Source organism: Halichoerus grypus, chromosome 7, assembly GCF_964656455.1.
Source record: "Halichoerus grypus chromosome 7, mHalGry1.hap1.1, whole genome shotgun sequence".
Taxonomy (NCBI): Eukaryota; Metazoa; Chordata; class Mammalia; order Carnivora; family Phocidae; genus Halichoerus; species Halichoerus grypus.
Window position 1 is genome coordinate 150221020 of NC_135718.1, and position 24990 is coordinate 150246009.

Below are 24990 nucleotides of genomic sequence, written 5' to 3' on the forward strand. Positions count from 1 at the left end.
GATAAAATCAACACCCATTCATGATAAAAACTCTAAAAAAAAGGGGTGGGGGAATAGAAAGGAACTTCCTCAACTTGATAAAGAGCATCTACAAAAGACCTACAGCTAGGGGCACCTGGGTGGCTCAGTCGTTAAGTGTCTGCCTTCGGCTCAGGTCATGGTCCCAGGGTCCTGGGATCGAGCCCCGCATTGGGCTCCCTGCTCAGCAGAGGGCCTGCTTCTCCCTCTCCCACTTCCCCTGCTTGTGTTTCCTCTCTCACTGTGTTGCTCTCTGTCAAATAAATAAAATCTTTAAAAAAAAAAAAAGACCTACAGCTAACATCGTACTTAACAATGAAAAACTGCATGCTCTCCCCCTGAGATAGGAAACCAGGCAAAGATGATTGCTTTCACCACACTTATTCAACATAACTCTCTGCCCCGGGCCAACTGTTCAACCACAGTGTTGTTGTTAGGGGCGTCGCTGGGTGACCCAATAGTCAAATTTTTTTCTCACCGTCTGGGATGCCCCTGGGGAGATCTAATTTTCTCTCACTCTTTCTTAATGTCTGAGAGCCCCACACCTCTCTTCAGTAGAGGTATTAACTCTCATATTGGTAGCCCCTGGGCAGACTAGCAATTGCCTCCCCTTAATAGAGGCTGATATTAATTCCCAGGTCTGGGCAATTCAGGCTGAAGTGGGTTGGGCCTTAACAGCAGTGCCTGTTCCCATACACCTTAAGGACCCCACAACTTTCCCTTGTAGGAAAGGTTTTTCGGGCATAACAGGACCCTGTGGCTCGTGGATACCAGGATATGTAGAGATAGCACACGCTCTCTATTGGTTGATCAAGGATACCCAAACAGCTGGTACCCATCTATTAATGTGGGAGCCAGAGTCAGAAAAAGCTTTTTAAAAATCTCAAGAGGGCCTTGTTCTGTGCTCCAGCTTTAAAGGAAATGGCCTTGGGTGTGTTAATCCAGGCCCGGGGGCCAGCTCAGCAGAAAGTGGGATATTCACCAAATAGAGGAGCACAGAAGAGGTGGCTCTGGTATCAGGAAGAAAATCGACTGGTTTTCCTTCTATTTCCAAAACTGCCTGAGGCGCTGGGTTCCCCATGGTCGCTGTTTCAGAAGAGCCATCACGGAGAGCCCCGGGTCCCATCAGTCCCGATCAGGGGTGCTGGCCACCTGAGTCCTCGCAGATTGAGGTCCCCAAAGGCATTCAGATTTCCAGTGACCCCCTCCACAAGCGGGACAAGGGTTACAGGGCCTTGGTTTTTGCCACGGAGGGCATTCTCACTTCCTGTGTCCTGGGCGGCCACAGAGACCAGAGCCTTGGGAGGCTGAGCTGGCGACAGCATTCAGGGCCGCAACTGAAGCCTCAGACTTCCTCTTTAGCTCCTGTTCCTCACTCTGCTCTTGGTCACGATTGTAACAGACCCGCCGGCAGCTCGTTAGAGCTCTTCTAGGGTCCCCTCGGGGCCAACAGCCAACTTTAGCAATTTCTTCCAAATATCTGGGGCCGATTGGGCCTTTAAGAATGATCTCAGCCTCAGAAAAACCAGGGGAGGTAGCTGTGTATGTAATGAGAGCCTCTCATAAGAATACAATAAGGGGGACACCTGGGTGGCTCAGTTGGTTAAGCGTCTGCCTTCGGCTCAGGTCATGCGTGATCCCAGGGTCCTGGGATCAAGTTCCGCATCGGGCTTCCTCAGCGGGGAGCCTGTTTCTCCCTCTGCCTCAGCCTGCCACTCCCCCTGCTTGTGCTCTTGCACTCTTTCTCTCTCTCTCTCTCTGACAAACCTTAAAAAAAAAAAGCTCAAAGTTTAAAAAAAAAATACAATAAGAAAATTGTCGGTGTTTTCCTCCTGAGTTTGGGTTGACAGTTAGCATCATGTTTACTAACAGACTAATATCCTTTACCAGACACTTTGAAAGCTATCTTAACAATTACCCATGAAAACTTTGAGACAGACAAGATTAACCACCATTTTTTACCAACAGACCCAAATATCCTTTAAAAGCACAAACCTATGTCCAGTAATCAATGTTTTAGCACTTTATCCTATTTGGAAAAGACCTAGATGTAATCCCATTTATCATCCAAGAAAACTTTCTTACCAATTACCCACGAAAACTTTGAGACAGAGAAGATTAGCTGCCATTTTAATTTGAGCTTATTTGACCTTCAGCAAACCTAGATAGAATCATTCCTGGTTCTAAACCTCATCAGCTCAGACGGATGAGCAGATACCATGTTTTTTTCCACCAAAGTGGAAATATGCAGTTCATGGCAGGCCAGAGAAGACAGGGAATCTCCCCAAAACAAACATTTTCGGCAGCTGCTTGGGAATATTCATTAAAGTCTCTGTCCTGAGGTAGAACTAACCACAGTTGGCTCCAATTATAGCCATTTACCTGGGAAATGAATGAGGGAGAAGCCCCACGTACTGCTCAATCCCTGTATGATGCAGGCTTGGAAGTGATAGTGATACCAGTTCCCAAGGGGATCATTAGGGTCCCAATTGGGGTCTTGAGGTGGTACAGCCTGGGCTCCAGTTGGAAACTGAAACCACCCATGGGCTCACCCATCCCTTGATCCCTGTATCTTTCAGCAGTGGCCAGAACCCCACATTTTTCTGCTTCGGAGAGGGTCTGATTTAACAGAAAGAAGCATTACATCCAAGTTTGGAAAACTTTGAGGTCCCCCTTCATTTCAGGTCTTGTAGCGGCACTTCCCCTTGCTCCCCCTTGGAGCACTACCTGTTCTTGCAGAGGGTAAAGCCCTCGAGCAGCAGTAGGGGTTCCAACATAGGGTGGGACAGGTACGGGGACCTGATCTTACCCTAGGAAAGATGGAGCCAGGGGTGGAGATTCCACTGTGGACTCCATTTGCCTATCTACTTTTGATGTGGATGTGGTGTTCCTTTGTTCCTTCGCCCCACCCCCCACTTGGGGGGCGGGGCCCGGAAGAGAGCCACCAGGAGGCTGGGATCTATCCTATCTTGATGAGATCAGAACAAAAGAAAATAAGCAGCCTTTTTCCCAGTTAAAACCAGGAAGGTAAAGTCCCTCAGGTGGCCATGGCTCATCCTCCAACTTGTATTGTGGCCATGCCCCAGAACAAAAGAAAATGAGTTGCCTTTGTCCAGTTAAAACCAGGAAGGCATCCAAGTAAATGATATTGAGTGATTTACGGGTCTGATACCCTTCCTATAGTCTATAATGCCAGGAAGGGACTCTAAAGGAGTAAGGGTCATGGTCAGGTCTACAGGAAAAGAGGAAAAAGTGTCCCTTACCTCAATTTCTTATAGTTGATCAGGGAGACTTGGGAAGAAAGGAAAAGGCGCCCCCCACCACAGTTCCTCCTCATCTTTTTCCTGATGTGTGGCCCTAGTGACTCATGCGACTGACAGCCAGAGCCCCATGTGCTCTCTGCGAGGTGCTGGGAGTAGTTGCACTTACCCAGACTTGGCCCTACTTCCAGAGAGTGACCTGGTTTCCTCACCCTTAAGTCTCCCTTAGAAATCAATAGATACACTAGACTTCTTTTAGTAGAATTGTTCTGTCTGGCATGGCCACATGAAGGGACAAGATGGGGCACCCAGGGAGGGGAAATCCACCTGAGATGAGCCCTGATGGAACTGAAAAGTTGGGAGATCCCTTAAATCTTAGTTCTTTTGCCCTGCTTGGCCATTTCTTCACATAGGCGGTGTAGCCAGTCTGAGGGTTGTCCTAGTAATGCCTAGGATAGGGGACCCTCTCAGGTCCTAAGAAAAGCAGTCTTTTCAACAAATAGCTACTGAAGAAATTGGTTTTCCATAGGCAAAAAAACAAAACAAAAAACCCCCAAAACAAAACAAAACAAAAAAACCCAACCCAAGTCTCACACATCATTAAGAAAAAAAAAGAAAGAAAGAAAGAAAGAACTCAAAATGGATCATGGACTTAAACACAAAATGTTAAAACTCCAAAACTTCTAGAAAAATACAGGAGAAATTTCTTTGGGATCTAGTGCTAAGAGTTCTTAGACATGATACCAAAAACATGATCTATCAAAAGACAGAGACTTTCATTAGATACATGGAAATCATAAATTGATGAGTTTAATTTATTTGACTGAGAGTAGCTATAGAAATGTATGTTACAAGGTGTTTGATGAGAAGTCTTAAGTAATCTTGTTGATATAAACTGTATAATTTAAACACTCTGATGAAATTGTGCTTTTCACAAAAATAAAAGAAGAGAAATAAGGAGTATTTAATTCCAGTGGACACAGGAATACAGTAAACAAAGAGACTACCCTAGTGAGGTAAATATCTTAGATGATTTTAAATATATACATATTCCTTGGTGTTTAAAAAATATAAAAGTATTAGAATTAAGGAAGGGGATATTATTTAAGATTAAAAGTTATTGCAAATAGAAAAGATTACAATGTACAAGATAGAATGCAAACAAGAGAGAAGACTTGATCAAAATATCAAAAGCTAATTCTGTGAAACGCCCAATAAAATAGGCCTTTGACAGGTCTGATTAAGATAAACAGAGGTATAATGATGTCTTTAGTATTCAACCATTAAACAACAATATTTTGTTTAATATCTATGAAGTCATGTGATGACCACAAATCTTGGTCCTGTTATTATAGAAAATTGAGTTATAGGGAGTTGAGTTTATTTCCCTAAAGAGGAAAAGGCTAATAAGAAGGAAGATCCTTTTCCTGAAAGATCCCAAGAAAGGTTCAGGAATGGGAGGAATTAGGTACAACACAAGATATAGATCAATAATGATTTTGGGAAAAAAAAGGATATATCTCTGTATAAGGAGAAATTAGACACTTAGGGCCTCTCTCCTACCCAACAGGAGTGGGTATTTCCAGGAGACTAATTTTCCCCCCAACATAGTTAGAGTCTCAAAAGAAATTGAACAAGCTAGCAAGTACAGGTGAATTCAGGTGAGTTGAGTAGGCATCAGTGGCATCTGGTATACCATCCAGGCACCATTTTTCAGGATGCCCTGGCAAGGAAGTAAACCAAGATAGGAAGACATAAGATTCAGGAAAAAGGAGGTTTAATACAAAAGACAGAGGCAGGAAAGTCCCAGGACAACAGCAATACATGAGGGCCTAGAGATCAAACAATCGAAATTAGTGCCAAAGAACAGAGAATTCCAGCAGAGACTTTTTGCTGATGGAAAAAAAGGTGGGGGGGGGGTAGTAGAAAGAAAGAAAGAGAAACTGAAAAATTTCCTGGTACATTTGACCACGTGGGAAATAGTATTAAGTTGTTTCACAATGTTTTTGAAAAATTGGGGAAAAGCTAATAATAGATACATAGACAACTAACCAAATGACAAAAATGAAGCAGTTATTATCTCTAGAGAGGAAAAGATTGTTCAGAAAAGGAAGTGTAATCAGAGAACACTGTGTGTCTCAGTAATGAACAGCAGTCATAAAATCATGATAAAGCTGCATTGGAGCAGTGGGTAAGGAAAGTGGGAAGTGTGTAACGATGGTATAATAAGAGTAGTCTTCATATTCTATGGTGGGAAATCAAATGGATAATATTTAATATTGAAAAATCAAGAGATAGCAGCAGATTATATCATTGGAAATATGGTGGTAAATTAACAGAAGACATAGTTAAAATTGTTGAAAAGCATTGCCTCTGGGGAACAGGACAGAGGGGATGCAAAGAAAGGGTCAAAACCCAGCTATTTCTTATTATATGCCTTATGTTCTACTACATAATTCAAATTGTGTGTGTGTTACTCTAATAGAAAAATTTTTTAAATGTTTAAAAATGAAAGAAAGCACTATCTTCACATATACATTTAAAAACATTTAATGCAGAAAAATCACATAGACCACATCACCATGCAATGAAAGTAGGAAATAACAACAAAGAAGATAATGCTTATTCTTCTTGGAAATAAAATGAACCAAGAAAATACAACAGCCTTCTATATCAAACTTAAGAAGAAAGTAAAACTAGGGGCACCTGAGTAGCTCAGTCAGTTGAGCATCTGCCTTTGGCTAGGGTCATGATCTTGGGGTCCTGGGATCAGCTCCATGCTTAGCAGGGAGTCTGCTTCTCCCTCCCCCTCTACTCCCCTGACTCATGCTCTCACGCTTGCACTCTCTCTCAAATAAATAAATAAATAAATAAATAAAATCTTTAAAAAAAGAAGAAAGTAAAACTAAAGTTATAGATTATTTAGAAACAAGTAACAACGACAGGAAGACATATCAAAATCCAATGGATGTAGCCAAAATAACAAAAAGAGGAAAAGTTATAGCCTTTGTGAATTTGTTTATAAACAGTTTAGAAATAAATGAGTAATGCAATAAATCTAAATAAAGTAGAAGAAACAATGCATTAGGAAACAGAAGGTAAAGACCTGATCAATAAGACAAAATCTGTGACAGGACTAATAAAACAGACAAACCTTTGGCAAGTTTGATTAAGATAAACAGATAAAGTGCTCAAGGTGGTTGCCTCTCAGAATGATTAAGCTAGGTAGGTTGTGGTGGGTGATTCCCCTTTCTAGTGATCGATTTAGGAATGGGCATGTTTCTTAGTCCTGACCAATATGATATGGCAAGATTTCTGGAGAAAGGTTCAACACTTTTAAGAAAGAGACACATAGAAGATGTAGTTAGTCCCTTTCTTTCTCTAGATTTTTGGGTATGATGCTCAGAACTGCTATAATCATCTTGCCGCTAGCCCAAGGGCAGTGCCCAGAGAGTTGCAGAAAACTGGACCCAGAGTCTTGATGTACTGGAGACATCCTGTCTCTGGACTTTTTGTTATATGAGATAATACATTTCCTTATTGTTTAAGCCAATTTGAATCATGCTTTCCTGTTATTTCCAGCTGAAATAATCTAACTGATAGAAGAAAGAAAGCCCAAAAACTAGGTATGAGAGGGGGCAATGTAAGTACAGAAACATAAATTATTACCAAAAAATAGGAAAAAATGTAGTGTACAGCTACATTCCAGTAAAATGGATGATTTTTCAAACTTGACTCCAAAAGAGATAGAAAAGCCTGATGAGACCAATAATGACAGGACACAAAAGTTTGTCAAAGATCTATCCCAAAAAAGGTATCAATCCCATAGGATATTAGAGGAGGAATCTATCAACTTAAATTATCTACTATAAGAGGAAGCTGACAGACATTAGAAACTATAAGAAACAGGGCAGATTTAAGGATGTAGGAAGTTGGTCTCATCCAGGCAGTGTCATTTGGGATGAACTTCACCGCCTTCAGTCACGGTCTAATCTGTTCCAGACTTAAATTCTAGGGAATCAGCACCTCTTGGTGCACCAGCACCTCTTGGTGCACCAGCTTGGGTGCACGCTGTCCTCTGGAATCAGGTTTGAAGTCTGCCCACCTACCCACATGGACTGAGAGGGGCAGTAAAGCTGTTTCGCCAAAGCAAAGCAGTCTTTGTTACTAAAACCAGGCGAAACTCATGCTGGGTAGGGAACAGTAACAGAGTCCATTCTAATCAGATTGGCAAAAATTAAAAGTGTAAAGTGCCCAACATTGACAAGGGTGTCAGGAAATGGGCACTCTAATATACTTTGGGAGGACATGTAAGCTGCTTTTTAGAGACAATATGAGAGTATCCTTTAAGCCAATGATTCTGCTTTAGGAATTTATTCTTCAGAAATAGTCACACGTGCTGTCAAAGATAGCATCCAAAAAAGTTATTTATTGCAGCATTGTGTACAACACTGACCAATTGGTAACATTTAAAGTGTTGGTTAAATAAAATATGGTATAGTATTTGTACTATGGGATACTATGTAATCCTTAAAAAGAAAAAAAGCTCCATGGAAAGAGCTCTATAATATATTGCTAATCAAAAGAAAGCAACTGCATAAGCATATGTAAAGTATAGTCCCACTTATGGTCTTTAAAAAACCATAAATAAGTGGGGCGCCTGGGTGGCTCAGTTGGTTAAGCAGCTGCCTTCGGCTCAGGTCATGATCCCAGGGTCCTAGGATCGAGCCCCGCATTGGGCTCCCTGCTTGGCGGAGAGCCTGCTTCTCCCTTTCCCTCTGCCTGCCACTCTGCCTACTTGTGCTCTCTATCTCTCTGTCAAATAAATAAATAAATAAATATCTTAAAAAAAAAAACAAAACCATAAATAAGTGTTAGATGCATACCAAAAAGTCCAGAACCAAATCCACACCAAATGTTCAACAGCAGTTACCCATAGAAAAAGGAACAAGACCGGGTGCAGTGAAAGGGAACATTCACTTTTACTTCTTTGTATTTCTGTAGTGTTTGAGCTACCTGCTTACAGTGAGCATGAATTTCTGCCTATGTGTGTTTATGAACATGTAAAAATATGATGTGACCCAATTTTTATTTTTTTATTTTTTTTAAGATTTTATTTATTTATTTGAGAGAGAGAGCACATGAGAGCGGGGAGGGTCAGAGGGAGAAGCAGACTCCCCGCCGAGCAGGGAGCCCGATGCGGGACTCGATCCAGGGACTCCAGGATCATGACCTGAGCCGAAGGCAGTCGCTTAACCGACTGAGCCACCCAGGCGCCCTGATGTGACCCAATTTTTAAAATACATGCACCTATTGCTACTGAAAGGAACACGGACTGGCACCCTTTATGTTGTGGTTTATAGGCTTATAGGTGATCTTAATTATCTCTTTTGCTTATCTGTATTTTAATTTTATAAAAAGAATATTAGTGTAGTAAAATGATTTACATAGAAATTTTTATTTCCTTTTGGAAATAAGTTGCTACCGTGTAATTTATAAATAGATATACATTATTACTATAAAAATGGGCAAGAATTTGTGAATAGGAAAATCACAAAAGAAGAAATATGAAAGGCTGATACTCTGAAACTCTCTAATTCTAAAGCACATAGTTTGGCATAAAGTAAGCCCTCAATAACCTAGTAATCACATTACACCTTCCTTATTATAACAATAGGTGAGTGTGAAATCTAACTGTGGGACTATACAATGTATCATAGGGGTGGATGAGCCCCCTGGGTGAGTCAGTCTGTTGAGCATCCGACTCCATTTTGGCTCAGATGATGATCTCAGGGTCCTGAGATAAATCCCTGCATCAGGCTCCGCGCTGGGCATGGAGCCTGCCTAAGATTCTCTCTCCCCCTCCCTCCATCCCTCCCCTACCCGACTCACATGCACACACACTCTCTCTCTCTCTCTCTCTCAAAAAAATAAAATAAAATAAAATGTGACTATCATAGAAAGCCATGAAAACTATACAAGAAAGGAAGTGGCTAAATCCTGAATGTAAGAATGCTGTACAATGAAGCCGTGAGAGAGTCCCAGGAAAACAAGGCCTCTCCAAGGGTGCCCACCAACCCCCAGAGAAGCTGTCAGTCATGTTTTTAACATGCCAGGATGGCTTCCCTGAGAAGGCCACATCCTTCTGGTAAATACAGGAGAATAGCAGGGGCAGGAAGAGTTAGCAATCTCCATGAGGACTCATCCAAAGCTTGGCTTCCTGAGAACTGGTGTTGCAAAACAAAGTGATTGTTTTCTTTGCCATGGGAGGAAGAGGAAGAAGACATGGAAACCAGAAGACCATTTTTAAAGAAGAGTATTCAGCTTTAAGAAGAGGACACTCACCCTACATGACAAATCTTCCCTCTCCTCCACCTCCTACCCATTACGACCTTTCCAAGATTTTTATCCTTGAAAAGAAACAGGTCAGTCCACACTCCAACCAATACAGTCTTTTTTTTCTAGTATTTTATTATAAAAGTATATGGTCTATATAGAAAAATGAAGAAAGAAGATGAAAATCACCAATAATCCCATCACCCTGAAACATCACTTTTAATATGTTGGCAAATGTTAGTCTGTTTCGACATTCCTGAAATCATATATACCTACATAATTTTCTTACGTAACCTATAACATAAGCATTTCCCATGTTGCTACGATCTCTTAATAAAAGTAATTTTTATCTGCCATGTGGATATATGCAGAAGAGTCTTGATGGCGAGAAGTGCTGAGAGACACAGAAGGAACCAGGACAGTCAGTCATCTGGGACCACATTGTCTGTGACTTTTAGGACAGGGAGGTTCAGGATTCATGCAGATGACTCTGAAAGGGTCCTTCTTCTTCTTTGGAACTGGGGCATCCTCTTGTCCTCCCTAAGGGGAACTCAGGTCAGGTGTCCTGGCCTCTTTGATTCTCTTCCCTGGGTCACAGGCAAGACAATGGAGACTAAATGTTGTTCTGGTAATCGGAGGCCTCTGCCTCTTCCTCCGGATGCAAGAGAAGTGAGTAGGTGATGGTATTCTCGGCCTAGAGAATGCAGAAGGGAGCACATGAATGAAGGCAACAGAGGAGGAGGGGGAAGGAGGAGATGGCTGGGGTGGCTCACCTCAATTTTGGCAGCCTCTTCAGTATCAGTGACATTGGCTGTGGGCAGCAAGAACAGAGATCAGGGGCGCCCAGGGTGGCTCAGTCAGTTAAGCGTCTGCCTTCTGCTCAGGTCATGATCCCAGGGTCCTGGGATCGAGCCCTGAGTCTGCTTCTCCTTCTCCCTCTGCCCCCACCCCCGGCCCCCACTCATGCATGCTCGCTCTTTCTTAAATAAAATCTTAAAAGATTTTAAGATCAGCCAGGGCGTGGCAGTAGAAGAGGGTCCACCACGCTGCCACAGAGGCTGCAGAACGAAGGCCTGAACCAGACATGAAACAAGGCCCTGTAGGCCAAGAGCTCCATTCACTGCCCCAACCCAGCCTCCCCTCCGGGCCACACATGCAGAGGGAGGCCCTCATCTGTGCTGCATGCTTTTCAGAGAATTGCTGACTTTTTCTAGAAGCCAACCAGCCAGCTTTAGGGATCGGAGATACTGGGGAAGAGATGTGGGGATGTTCAGTATCACAGGGAAGTCAAGTCCAGATTTTTGCCAAGCACAGTCTTCAGGGCAAGAAGACTGGGGGCCGTTTCAGCACTGGCCAGATACAGCGCATCCTCGGGGTCACCTTGAAGAATGCTCCACGACATTAAAAGGGAAGAAAGAGCAACAGTGAAAGCGAGGGAGGGAAAGAGGGAAGCAAGCCAACAAGCCAGTACTTTCCCTGGTAAATAGCTAAAACACACCAAATTCCCGCAGGTTTTTTGCCAATAAACTCACTTTGCTAGTGTGAAAAGTAGTCTCACTAACTGCAAAGCAGCATTCCTCAGGCGGGGGGGGGGGGGGGGGGGCGGTGGTGAGACAATGCATCTAGTGTCTCCACTCACCCCTGCACACAGAGAGTCTCTGTTTGCCATGCTCCAGATTCTGGAACAAACCACCTCCTGAATTCTCCTTCTAATGCATTTCTCAACAATGCTCGCTGATGGGAAACCATGAGCCCCTGTGCCTCGCGGTGACATAAGTGCTTGTGAAATGTATTTGTGCCAGGGGGTAGACAGAGCCAGACCTCCAAGGGGCTGTTCCAGTTGTGTTTGGGCTTTTTTCTAGATCTGGTCTGGCCTGGTGCAGGCTCAGGCCCGCATCCCCGCTTGACGTGGCCAAGAACACAAGGGCCTTGCTCAAAGCACAGCGGGACAAGTGCCATTTTGCTCAAGCTCTCGAATCTGTTGGTTCCGCTCTGAGTCACACTCCAGCCACCTGACGCAGAGTCCTCAAGGGCCTCTTTTTCCTCTGATTCTGTTGTCCAGGAGCCCCTCGAGAAAGTTCCAGGTTCCCTCATGCTCTGGCTTAGCCACAGTCAGGAGGTCACCTGGGACACTCCTGCTCCTACTTGGGCCAAGGGTTGGACAGTCACTGGCTCCCAGAATGTCAGACCCGGAAGGGCTTTGAGGTCATCAGGCCAATCCACTCATTTCCTCAGGGAGGTGACTGCACCCCACAGTGGGGAACGTGCAAGGTTGCACCGGCTACTGGTGACAAAGCTGGGGCCAGGCCCGTGTTTAATAAACTTACACGCGCAGGCATCGGAGCCAAGCTTCGCCCAGCAGTGAAGCCCACGAATGCACCCAGTCCCCTAGAACCTTCTCCAGCCCGGATGTCCTCGTAATGCCCCACCCCTCCCCCATCACTCCCCGAGACAAAGTCCTCAACATGTCCAGGGATCATTCCCTAGGTCTCCCTCTCTTTTCTTCATCCCGTGTGTCTCAGTCTAACCACTCCTAGCCTCTGTCCTGTGTCAGCTCTGCCAAACCCCACAGAAGGACCCAAATGTCTCTGATGTCCTGCGCTGCAAAGGCTCCCAGCATTCCTGGCTCCAAAATTCCGACACAGCCCTCCCCTCTCTATCTGCGACAGGTGGTCCTCTTCCCCTCATCCCCAGTGAGGTCCTCTTTAGGCCCAGGAGTTAGTCTCAGAACCAACCAAGCGATTTGAGCCCCTGCCCTCCTCCCACCGCACCCCCCCCCCCCCCCGCCCTCTGCTGTGCTCCCAGCTGAACTCACACAAGCCACTTCCTGCGGGCTCCAATCCACTTTGAGCCCCCAAAACAGGGAGCTGCACTCACCTGGTTCCTCAGGGAGGGTCTCTCCCATTTCCCTGTGCTTGGGGTTTCCTAGGGGAGCTATGAGGGGCACAGAGGAGGTTAGTAGGGTTATAGGGTGGGGCCTGAGTCCTCAGGCGAGGACCAGGGGCAGGATTGGGTTAGAACCAACAGAGACCTGTCCCCACAGAGATGCCTCCCCTCCTCCCCATTCCCCGGCTCTCCTGCCCGGGGCCTGCCCAGCCTGTAAAAGGGCCACTGAGTTAACCATGGGAACCCCTGGGGCTGTCAGAAAGGCCACCCGGCTGCATCTTTCTCAGGCTTGCTCTGCCTTTTAAAAAGCTCCTTTTCCTCCCACTCAGAATCTCTGTGCATCTCCGTATTTACTTATCGGCAGTAACTGAGGGCCTAGCTGTGTGCCAAAGTGCCTCGTGAGGTACGAGGAGCAGTCCCTTCTCCTTCTCAGGGGCTGGCAGTCTTCTTTCCTCTTCTTTCTCTGGGTGTCTTTAGACTTTTTCTCCAGCAAGCTAGCTCTCCAGTGCGACAAACTGTGACAATTTGCTTATTAGATTTCTAGGGCACCTCGCCTCCTCTCTCAGCTCCTTCAGGATAGTGCTAAGGGGAAGGAGCTGCTTTCCGAGAGTCGAAGTTCTTCAGGGCGCCTGTCTGTGAACAGACGTTTAGGGACACCGTCTCCTGGCCTGGCAAACCACGCTAGGCGCGGGGGCAAGGTGGGGGGCAGTGAATGAGCACTTATGGTGACTTCCTTCCCGTAGTCTGGCCACCCACTCTGGAGCACAGTTTCCTTCTCTAATGTGGCCTCTGTGGTCTGCATGACCCGGCCCTTACCCATTTGTCTGTCCCGCCTCATCCCTCCTCCCTGTGCCTTGCAGTTTATGGTTTCAACGCATCGCACCCCTTACCGCCCCCTCCTCGCGCCTCCCCCAGCACCTGTCTCAGCCCAGCTGCAGTGCTCCTCCTTTCCATGCCTTGGCCCCCACACCTGAAATGCTCTTCCAGCCCCCTCTGCCTGGCTGACCTCTACCCCTCATGAGAATGGCTCTCTCTCACGTGCTAAGTACTCCGCCCTGGGATGAGCGCTCAGCCACATTCATCCTCACCCAATCCTGCGAGGTAGGTTCTATCAGTGTCCTCATTTTCCAGATGAAGAAATACAGGCACAGAGATACTGAAGAACTCCCCCAAGTCACACAGTTGGTGCGCCGTGGAGCTGAGAGTTAAACCTCACGGCCGGCCCCCCACGCGTGCTTTGGTCACTAGATACACCACTGCCTCCTGTGAAAGCGTCTCTAACCACTCGCCCCATGCTGCGTCTCGTGTGCCCGCGTCCCCCGCTCCCCCCATCACAGCCTCTGCGACTCTACCATGGCTTTCATCCCACCTAATTCTAATGATTGACTGGTCCTTCTGTCTTCCCCACGGCATCGTGAGCTCCTTGAGAGCAGGAACTGGACTCCTCATCATCCACAGTGCCTAGCACAGGGCTCCACCCATAAGCAAGATTTTCCAAGCCTTGTTGAGTAAATGAATGAACGCGGTGCCTGGGCGGCTCAGTCGGTTAAGCGTCTGCCTTCAGCTCCGGTCGTGATCCCGGGCTCCCTGCTCTGCGGGGAGCCTGCCTCTCTCTCTGTCTCTCATGAATAAATAAAATCTTTTAAAAATAAATGAATGAATGAATGAAAGAATGAATGAATAAAATATGGGGCTACGTCTGAACTATAAGGATTCTCTTGGCCCAAAGAGGATGGCGATGGTTGGGGTCAGGGCCTTGGCCAAGTAGGAACTGACAGCAAGAGAAACCCAGAGAAGCCACGAACCTGAAGTTTGCTTTTGCCTGAGGCGGAACCAGGCCACGGCAGCGGCGAGGATGGCCACTGCAGTGGCGCCGGCGACCGCAGCCCCAACTGTCATCACCACGGAGGAGTCGCTCCAGCTGGACCCTGGGGGAGACAGACCTCAGGACAGGCAGTAGCCTCCCACCTCCCACGCTCTACCCCAGTGCTGCTCCCCGGGAGCTGCTCTGTGTCCGGGTCCCTTGTCCCTTGTCCCTTGTCCGGGTCCTCCCCCAACCTCACCTGCGTGGACCGCACTGCAGCTGGACTCGTGCCTCCCCCCTCACAGGTGTCTCCGCTCATCCAATAAAGGCACACTATTGAGTGTGTGGGGGCCGAGCTCAGGGAGAGAAGGAAGGGGACCCGAAGCCTCCCCTAACTAGAGGCACCGCGACTGGATCCCACAAGGCCTTGAACTGTCGGGGACCCGTCATGCCTTGCTTGGGGAGTGAACGGGCATAACATGAGAACTAAGAAGAAATAAGAAAACCTCAGTTCTTGGGAACGTCCGGGAGCTTAAGGAACCCCTGCCCCAGTGCGGGAGCTCTGCTCCATCACTGTCCTTAGGACTGACGGGGCCTGCATTTCAAAGGGCACACAACCTTTCCCCTGTGACCTGACGCGGAGGGCCCCAAGCTCTAGCCCCTCCTGCTGCCCACGGCCAATATTTCTCATGGCCCCCATTCCTCCTCGCTTCGCCTCAGTGCCCAAGGGTTTGCCCTCTGGCGTTTCTCAGCTCCAAGGAGGTCCATAGGACCTTAGCCATAATTGCCCATCCCCTAGTCATCATCCTCCCTCCATCTTGGCAGAGTTCCCACCTTGGACAGTGATGGCCACAGGCTGTGAGATGCGCAGCATCTGCCCTATCATTCCCGAGCAGTGGTAGTCGCCACTGTGGCTGAGGTTTGCTTCTGGGATGAAGAATGTGGAATTCAGAGGAGAAAACTGCTTGGACTTCCCGTCCTGGAAGAACGTGATCTTGTACAGATTCCTGTTCTTCCAGCTGTGACACCTCAGCACGATGGGCTCCCCCTCCTGGAACACCCGGCGAGCGGTCTGGAGCAGCAGCCAGTCTGAAAGACACAAAGGGACCCTAGGACCCAGCAGGTCTTGACCCAACTCTGAGACCATCCTTCCCGGTGGGACACGGTATGTGGAAGGAAGAGCTTAAGTCTGGAATCCAATGGCCCTGGTCTCTAATGCTGGCTCCGTCATTTGGGAGCTCTGTAGTCTTGGGCCTCTTCTGGGCCTTGGATTCCGCCTCTGTGGAAATGGACATAACAATACCATGCATCTACAGCAGTTCCTGGCACGTAGTAGGTGTTCAGGACAGGCTTGTCTTCTCTTTCCTGTCCTGGGAGAAGGCAGCTGAAGCTCTGTCCTGCCCAACAGGACAGGAAGGATACAAGAGAGCCCAGGGTGCCGTCCCTTCCTTGGGGGAGGGAGGGGAGAGATCCAGTCTGACCTAGGAGATGACATGTGAGGGGACACAGCAGAGACATGTCTTTTGGGAGAGTAGGAAGTCATGGACGTCCAAGAAGTATTAGCTTATTTGATGTATGTTGGTAAATGTGGAGTTTTACTTCAGCAAGGTCTTTGTCTGACCGCAGCAGCGTCACCTTGGTCTGAAGGTGGGTCATTAGCCTGCTGTGTCCTTTTTCCCTCCCAATGTTCATCCTTTTACTGAGGAAGAAAAAATATTTAGCATTTTTGTTGTATAGGGAATAAAGCCTAAGGTAGACATTTGTACTCCTGACCTCAGCCCACGTGCTCCTTTTCCCTAAAGCTGGAGGATGGAGCAGAGCTGGAATTGGAAAGAGAGGTAGGGTAGAAGACAACAGCACAATTAGAAGGGGGAACCCGGGTGGCACAGTCTGCCTTCGGCTGAGGTCATGATCTCGGGGTCCTGGAATCGAGACCCCATGGGGCTCCCTGCTCAGTGGGGGGGCCTGCTTCTCCTCTCCCTCTGCCCCCATCCCTGACTCATGCTCTCTCTCTCTCTCTCAAATAAATAAATCAGCCACACATGTTCCCAGCAAGCACCCCCTGCAGCCAACCAGGATGAGGCCAACCAAGTCTCCTCACTGGCTGGTGACGTGACCACGGATACAGGAGGAGATGCTCAGTACCAATTACATCACAGAGAAAATTCAGCCACGGCTACATTGGGAAACCCAGGGCCAGAGGGTGGCACCAGGTTTTGCTACTCGGGTGCCACAAACTAGAAAACCCCACCTCTCTTGTCGGGGAGGCACATCTAGCTTCCACCCATTTCCTTGCCTTACCGTACTGCATATTCCTCCTCTTGGAGAACCGAGACCCTGGCTGGACACTGCACTCCGGGATGAGGCTGAGCCGTCCTGGTTCCCTAGACTGCCTCTCTCATGAGATTGGATTAGGGCAGGTGGGAATGCTGAGAATTGTAAAGCTTTGAAAAAATAAAGTAGAACCCAGAGAAAATGCCCAAGTTGCCATGTAGCCCCAGCAACCAATTCCTGCCCTTCTCTTCCCTGTCGAGGTAATCCCCACCACAGAAGACCTACATGGCTGGAATAGCTTTTCTTCCCCGAAGAGTCTCTGCTGGCACCAGGTTATAACCTGGATAATGAGGAGTATCTGCCTTCGGCTGGTCTGTGCAAGGGGGCCACGTTAGCTCTCCTTGAGGACATTTATCTTGGTGCAGATCTGGAGAGCAGGGGACAGCTTCCTGTTCGTGGCACTCATAAGATGTTCTTCAAGTAATCAAAGGGCCTTCCCATCCATCTGGGAGCAAAACGCCCCTGCAATCTCCTGGAAGCCTTGTAGAGAATCAATAAACACCCACAGCTCCTCCACATCCCAGTGGCAACACGGGGACACACTCAGGCTCGGGGGGGGGATGCCCTCCCCTCCTTGCCTTCCTGCAGGGGCAGGGACACTGATGTCAGGCCTCAGGAGCTTCCCTCCGGCCTGTCACTTCCTGTTGTGCGAAGAGGGTGGGGGCGACAGGCCCGCTGTGTGCTTTTGAGGAAAATTTAGGCATCCAGGGAGGGAAAGGGACTACATGAAGAGTAACAGTGACAATATTCACCATAGTCTCAGGGTGGCTCTTCTTTACGGAGAAGCTACTTTTTGCCAGAAGCTTTGTAAAATCATTCATCTGTTTAGCAAACATTTATTAAGCCCTGCCCTTGTCAGGGGCTGGAAATACAAATATAGTTAAAACACAACTTTCAGGGGATGCCTGGGTGGCTCAGTCGGTTAAGCATCCAACTCTTAGTTTCAGCTCAGGTCATGACCTCAGGGTTGTGAGATCGAGCCCCATGTGGGGCTCTGTGCTGGGCGTGGAGCCTGCTTGAGATTTTCTCTCTCCCTCTGCCCCTCCCTCCCTCTCTCTCTAATTAAAAAAAAAAAAAGATCAAGACAACTTCCAGGTCAAGTTGCATGGAGAGCAGGGGGGCAGGGAAATGCTGATTCCCACCGGGACCTGGGGAGGGAGGCATTAATACCCCCACGAGCAGACAAGGAATCAAATCCAAGTGCAGACAAATCACCATGTTCACACGGCTAGGGTGTCCAGGCCGAAGACTCAGTTGTGGTCTGTCTATGCTTTGTGATGGCTACAAAAATGGGTTTTTATGTAGTCAGAATTTCTTTCTGCTTCTCTCATACCCTACGTGCTTGTTTGTAGCCTTGTAACCTTCTTGCTCCATCAGGATTGAGGCAGAACAACCTATTCTGAGGAATTTCTTTTTTTTTTTTTTTTTTTTTTTTTTTTTTTTTTTTTTTTTAAATTTTATTTATTCATTTGAGACACAGAGATACAGAAAGAAAGAGAGAGCATGAGCAGAGGCAGACAGAGAGGGAGAAGCAGGCTCCCCGCTGACCCAGGAGCCTGATGTGGGGCTCGATCCCAGGACCCTGGGATCATGACCTGAGCTGAAGGCAGACGCTTAACGACTGGGCCACCCAGGCGCCCCTATTCTGAGGAATTTCTTAAGACCGTCCACCACCACCACACACACTAAGCAAAGGGGGCGGGTGAAAAGGGAAATGAGTGGACGAAAACAGCTTCCAACAATTCACAGCACTGATTCCCAGGAAACAGGCTACCTCCCTTCCCTAAAAACCTCTGCCATGTAAGCAGATTTCATCTTTCCTTGTCCTCCCAGACCCTCCCCAGGCCCTTCCTCCACTGACCGGAAGTCACGTCCAGATGCACAGGGTCACTGAGGCTGGTCTGGTCCGTCTGGCACCTGTACTCCCCGCTGTCCTGTTGTCTGGCCTTAAAACTGTAATTGGACTGGACCAGGGTTGACATGGAGCTCCCGTTATGGAACCACTGGGTGACACGGTCCACAGCGGTGTGGGCCCCCTGGCACTTCAGGGTCACGGGATCCTCCCGGAGCACATTGACCCACGGGGGCTGGAGGTCCAGCACAGCCTTCGGGAGACCTGCTGAGGGGCAGAGAGAAGAGGAAGCAGGAGGAAAGGGGACCCCAAGAGCCTAAGCAGGCCCCCGAATTTCAGATAGTAAAGCGCCTCTGGTCCTTCTGAGGACATCAAGAGTGGAACCCGGCCCAGAACTCTTATGTAACTGTAGGTAATTCCTCTTACTCATGTGTCCTACCACAGGGGCCTCCGGGAAGCCAGGTCCGCTCAGGGAGCTTGACCGTTCCTCAGGAAGAGATGGCAAGGTAAGAGAAAGGGAGAAGGGGCAAGCAAACACTAGAAATATATGTATACCTCACCAGGGGTCATCTGAAACAGTTCTTTCTTTCCTTTTTTCTTCCTTCCCTTCCTTTCTTTCTTTCCTTTCTTTCCTTCCTCTCCTTTCCTTCCTTCCTTCCTTGCTTCCTTCCTTCCTCTTTCTTTCTTTCTCTTTCTTTCTTTCTTTCCTTCTCTCTCTCTCTCTCTCTCTCACACACACACACACCACATACATAACTTTCTAGAATTCATTTTGTTCCCCCTGTAAGCTGAGGCATTTTGGATACTAATGGATAAACTCTCTCCAGAGCCGGACGAAGGCATCTGGTGGGGTATCCAGCACGAGTTAGACATCAGGTTTCTGTTCTGACCTCATGTCAATCTTGGTCCCTTAGAATAGACCTAGCCTCACAGCCAAGTACAGAGGAGTCTCTGTGGCCTCAGAAGGATAAAGAAAGAGAAAGGCTGGAGGGCCAGTCTAGGGAGCCCTGGCTTCAGTGCCCCAGGGAGAGCCGCACCGCCCCCTCCCCCCCGGGGAGCCCTGGGAGGCGGGGAGCTGATTGGTATAGAGAAAGAAGTGCCCGGCAGAATTTACTTCACCAAGCTGCAATCAGTGATCTCTCCTCCTAGTTCTGAACAGGGAAACAGGCCCTGAAGCCCTCAGATACATGCAAAGTGGGGGATTTACCAACACAGGGAGATAACCTAAGCACATGATGGGATTTTGCGTGCAGCTGAGACTAAAAATGTCTGGGCTTTTGATTTTACTGAGAGAGAGGATGAGTTATTTTCTGTGACAATATCTGTGATTTCTCACCCTAATAGAACCAGAAGGGTTAAAGCACCTGTGCGCCATGGAGGCCTATCCTCGGCTTCCCTGGGAGGAGGAGAAAGAGAAAGGAGAGAGGGAGAGAGGGCGGGGCATCTCCTTCCTGGCCCCACCTAGGTACTGGGTTGCTGGTGCATTCAGGGCACCTCCGGGTGCTCGGGGTGCTGGGAGCAGAGGAAGAGCGTAGCTGGGGGAGGGAGAGGATGTGGGTGGAGTACTTACCAGGTGTCCCAGCGACTGGAGCTGTAAGAGAGAAAGCAAAGATCAGCCCAGAGTTTAGATTTGACGATTCATCATTACAAGAATCACTTCCAAAAAAAAAAAAAATCCCCTCCATGCAAATCCCCTTAACTCCTTTGCCCTTCCCTGTCTCTGTTAAATCTAGCTGTACTGTCCATGCCTTTACTTGTTCAGCTGTGCGTTACTAAAATGACCACACAAGCAGTCAGATCAGAGTCTCTATAAATTTGTGGTCACCATATTCAAAAGGACATTGAGCTGCCATTCTGACACTTTTCTCTAGGAAATTTGCTCTGCTGCTCTCAGCAGCGATACTCATCTTTTCCTCTCTCCCAAAACTTTCCTGTCCTCTGCCTCCAATCCCTTCTTGCTTAAAGTGGATGCCTTCCTTCATTCTTCACAGAAAACAAAAGCAGCTGGACAGGAAATCTCACACCTTCCCCCAACTCAAATGTCTAACCTATCTGCCCCTCTGCCCAACTGTCTTGCTGTTCCCTGGGGAAAGTCTCCCTCCTCCTCTCCATGGTCAGTCTCTATCCTGGTTCGCAACCCCTGTCACCCTCACAAGGATTTCCCTCTCTCTGTTATTTCCATCCTCTTATGCATCACCAATTCCTCCTTCTCAGCTGGATCTTTCCCATCAACAGAAGCATATTCCAAGATCTTTCGTTCAAAAAAAAAAAAAAAAGCTTCTCACTTGATCCCATATAGAATTCCAAAATTATTTCTCTGCTCCCTTTCATAGGCAGATTTCTTTCTTTTTTTAAGATTTTATTTATTTATTTGACAGAGAGACACAGCCAGAGAGGGAACACAAGCAGGGGGAGTGGGAGAGGGAGAAGCAGGCTTCCCACCAAGCAGGGAGCCCGATGCGGGGCTCGATCCCAAGACCCTGGGATCATGACCTGAGCCAAGGGCAAATGCTTAACCACTGAGCCACCCAGGGGCCCCCATAACCAGATTTCTCAATTTTTTTTCTACATGGGCTATGCTCATTTCTACTCCTTCCATTCACTGTTTCATTCTCCACAATTTGGACTCTGCCTTCACCAATCCACTACAACTTTCCTCTCTTATTCTTTCCCAGGTAAGTGCACATCTTCACCATCTCCCCAGTTACTCGTGCCTGAAAGCTATAAGTCACCTTTATTCCCCTCTCTCCCAAGCCCCCTCCCCCTTCACCTCAGTGAATCTTGTTGATTCTGCTTCCGACTCAGGCCTTGAGTCCATCCACTTTGCTCCATGCTCATGGCTGCCATGCTAGTTTAAGTCACCACCAGCTTTCTCCGCCTCCTAACTCCTCTCCTCATTCCTTTGTCCCCCACCATCCACTTTCCACAGAAAAGCTAGAGTTTTGTTTTTTTTTTAATATCAGGTCCAATAATATCACTCCCCGGCTTAGAAGCCTTCAAGGACCTTCCTTTGCTCTGTTTTTTTTATTTTATTTATTTGAGAGAGAGAATAAGAGAGAGAGAGAGAGCACATGAGAGGGGGGAGGGTCAGAGGGAGAAGCAGACTCCCTGCTGAACAGGGAGCCTGATGCGAGACTCGATCCCAGGACTCCAGGATCATGACCTGAGCCGAAGGCAGTCGCTTAACCAACTGAGCCACCCAGGCACCCTTCCTTTGCTCTTGAAATAAAAGTACATCTTTACAAGGCCACACAGGACAGGACAAGGGCCCTGCTCACCTCTCCTGCCTCATCTCAAGCCCCTCTTCCCCTACTCATGGAGCTCCCATAACACGAGCCCTCTTTAAGTTCTTCATACTTGGGGCTTTTGTGTATGCGGATCCCTCCTCTAGACCTGTTTCCTTTATCTCTTCAAACAGCTAGATCCTTGCGGAGCTCAAAGTCCCAGCTCAAGTGTCACCTCCTCAGAAAACGCTTTCCATATCATCCTGTTTATCATTCTCTCTTCTTCCCCACAAAGGCTATTCTTATCACAGTATCCTGTTTATATCTTCATGGCCCTTTCTAATTTGTTTTTATGCCTGTGTGTCTGTTTATTTGTTGTTTAGATCTCCCAGAAGATCTAAGAGGGCAGTAGCCATAACAATTTTATTTGCTAGTGCTCTGGAAATCACTTATTGAATGAGTCTAGGTGTGAGATAAGAGGGGCCACAGTTGTATTGATAATAGGAAGTGAAGAAGATATGCACACGAGAGAATTTTTTTTTAAGATTTTATTTATTTGTTTGAGAGAGAAAGAGTGAGAGAGAGAGAACTCGAGCTGGGTGGGGGGCAGAGGGAGAGGGAGAAGCAGACTCCTCGCTGAGCAGGGAGCCTGACTTGATCCCGGGACTCCAGGATCATGACCTGAGCTTAATCGACTGAGCCATCCTGGCGCCCCCACATGAGAGAAATTTAAGAGGCAAAACTGGGGGGAGCTGGCACTTGATGAGAGTGGGAGTAAAGTAAGTGGATGGCTAGGGAAAATGTTACTTGTGCTCACACAAATATAAATGTTAGGAAGAGGAGTACATTTGCAATGGGAAGATGATAAGTTGAGTTTGAATATGTTTTGTTTCTGAACCGGCATATCAATGTGGAGGTGTCCAACCAGCAGGTGGAAACACGAAATTGTAGCTGACATAAGCCAGAAAGACAGGTTTGGAAGCTGTTGACATAGAAGTGATAGCTAAAAACCAGAGTGTCGGATTGGCAAGAGGGACAGTGCAGTAGGGGAGCAAATAAAGAAGTAGAACCTAAGAGGAGGGGAAGAGGAGAAATAAGAAAGAAATGAGAAGAGTGGAGAGAAGTCATTAGCCATTTATTCATTCCACACTCAACAAATGGTCATGAATACACACTCAATAGAGTCATTGTAAGGGAGACAAAGACCTTATGCTTTAGGTCAGGAAGGCTGTCTGTCTTGTTCATTGGTAAATCTCCAAGTCCTAGAACAGGGCCTGTTCATGCATTTATTTAATGTTTAAACAAGGCAGTTTGTGGAATCTGTAGAAAGCAGGAAATGCAGTGTCCACATTGCCTGGCTGTAGAGGAAGATCCACTTGGGGGCAATGGGAACGTGGTGAAGAGGGTGGAATGGGGGCCTTAGTTAGTAGGTAATGGAGCAGTCCTGGAGGCATTTCTGAAGTGCAGTGACTCAGCTGCACTTGAAGATGTCACGGCCTCGGTGTCCAGCACAGATTCAGAGGAGAGGAGACAGGAGCAGTCGAGATGGGGTCAGAGGCTGTTGTCAAAGCTGGGTTATTGAGGGATGAAGACCTAAATATGGTGGTCCAAATAAGAATGGGGAAAATGGAGCAAATCCTTGGTGACTTAGCAAAAGGACAAATGGAAGAAAAGATCAAGTCTTGCCCAGAAGTCTTGCCCGGGTGACTGGTACATTGGCAGCACCAACAGCAGAGGTGGAGAAGCATCTCATCTCTCCAGGCCTGAGCTTCCTCACGTGAAAAATGAGATAGTCTAATGCTCCTTTCACGTGTTATTCTACTTCAGTCCATTTTATCCTGCTCATGAAGGAATACTCTCTCCTCCTCACCTCTGCTTCCTATCCCGGTATCATTCAACATTGAGGGCCTAGGACTCCCAGAGATGACCAGATTTTATTATCAGTCATAACACCTAACTCCAGAGTGGCTACATGTCTTCCTCTGGGGCTATCCTAAGGTTTTTTTGAGGGTGGAAACTCTAGGAATTGAGCTTGGAGAGACAATCTTAGCAATAGGGCTCCCCTAGCTGGCCTCCCTAGACTTCCTCCCACCTGGCATCATCAGTCCCTACCCCTCCATCTTAGCCTAGGACCCTGACTTTCTCCCTGATCACAACCAGGACCTATCCCCATGTGTGTGTACAAGGAAGCATGGGTGATTTCTCCGGTCCTACAATTGACGATTCCAGAATCGCCCAGGTTGTATGTTCTCTGAAACCCTGTTCCCTGGATAACCCAGACCCTCTTTGCTTCTTCCCAGGGAAATCTAACACATAAACAGAATAAGCTTCTGCTGCCTGACAGAGAATGTCTACTGCCCCTCCGCCAAGTGTCCTATTGCTTCTTCCCCACCCCTAATCTAAGACAGCATTAGCCCTTCCACCTAAGATTTGGTCCCTGTGAAACACAAATTTTTAAGGAAGGAAAACACCCTGGCCACTCATTAGTCACTCAAGTCTAGGTCACTAGACTTTCCTTAGAGCAGGTTCAGATGTAGGTGGTGGCAGAACATCAGGGACCTGGTTGCCCCGTGATATTGGGCAAAAGACACTAAAAATTAAAACAAAAACTCTGCCAATTTTATCATTTGCCAAGACCAGTAAGATTGTCAGAGTTTGATCTTCATCAGCCTGCTTCACCCTCCTCATTTTCTTGAATGCTTCCCATGCTACCCCTCATCCTTGCCAAAGCTCAGCCTGACCCGGGGAAGCAGCAGCTGAGTTAGGAAAGTGCACCTGCCTCTGTCCTTCATGAGGACACCGACTCACCCAAGAATAGCAGAGCTGTCCACAGCAGCATGTCACCCAAAGGATGGCAGGGCACGCAATCAGCCCAGTCACTATCAGCAGCAGGGATGGGGAGGAACGAGGGGATCCGCATCACTTGGTGGCTCACGTTGGCTCCAGCAGCACCAGTGTGGCAGGCAGAGACTTCTCTTGAGACTTGACAGATTCCACCCGAGAGGACAGACAAATTCTGAAGTCCAAAAGAGGAAGTGAAAAGAAATGTTGTTTTATCATAGGCTCCTCCCCTTCACCCTTTTTCCTCTCAACTGTTCCCTCCCAGAAGATTCAGAGCTTCCCAGAATGGGTCTGGCTTAGCCCAATTCCAAATTCACAGAAATTTTAGAAACTGGGAAACAACGTCTTCCTCTTCTTTTGGGACACAGCTAGGCTCAACCTCTGGGAGTAAGAGGGGAATGGTCACCCAAATCCAGCTCAGAACCTCCTATCTGT

At 47.5% G+C, this 24990-nt stretch overlaps 1 protein-coding gene across 4 annotated transcripts; it reads right to left on the reverse strand.

Moving 5' to 3' along the window:
- Positions 1–9736: 9736 nt before the first annotated feature.
- LOC118542925 (low affinity immunoglobulin gamma Fc region receptor II) lies at positions 9737–24734 on the reverse strand. Of its 4 annotated transcripts, none has more exons than XM_036103534.2 (8): positions 24523–24734; positions 20061–20081; positions 18500–18754; positions 15139–15393; positions 14306–14428; positions 12492–12548; positions 10388–10425; positions 9737–10308 (listed from the first exon to the last, which is right to left on the reverse strand). In XM_036103534.2, exons 1-8 carry the CDS (start codon positions 24632–24634, stop codon positions 10228–10230), a joined length of 942 nt encoding a protein of 313 aa, XP_035959427.1. In that variant the 5' UTR covers positions 24635–24734; the 3' UTR covers positions 9737–10227. The 4 variants fall into 4 exon arrangements, with proteins under 4 accessions (XP_035959427.1, XP_035959426.1, XP_035959429.1 ...); XM_036103533.2 differs by having other exon boundaries at positions 18500–18757; XM_036103536.2 differs by lacking the exon at positions 12492–12548.
- Positions 24735–24990: the final 256 nt, after the last annotated feature.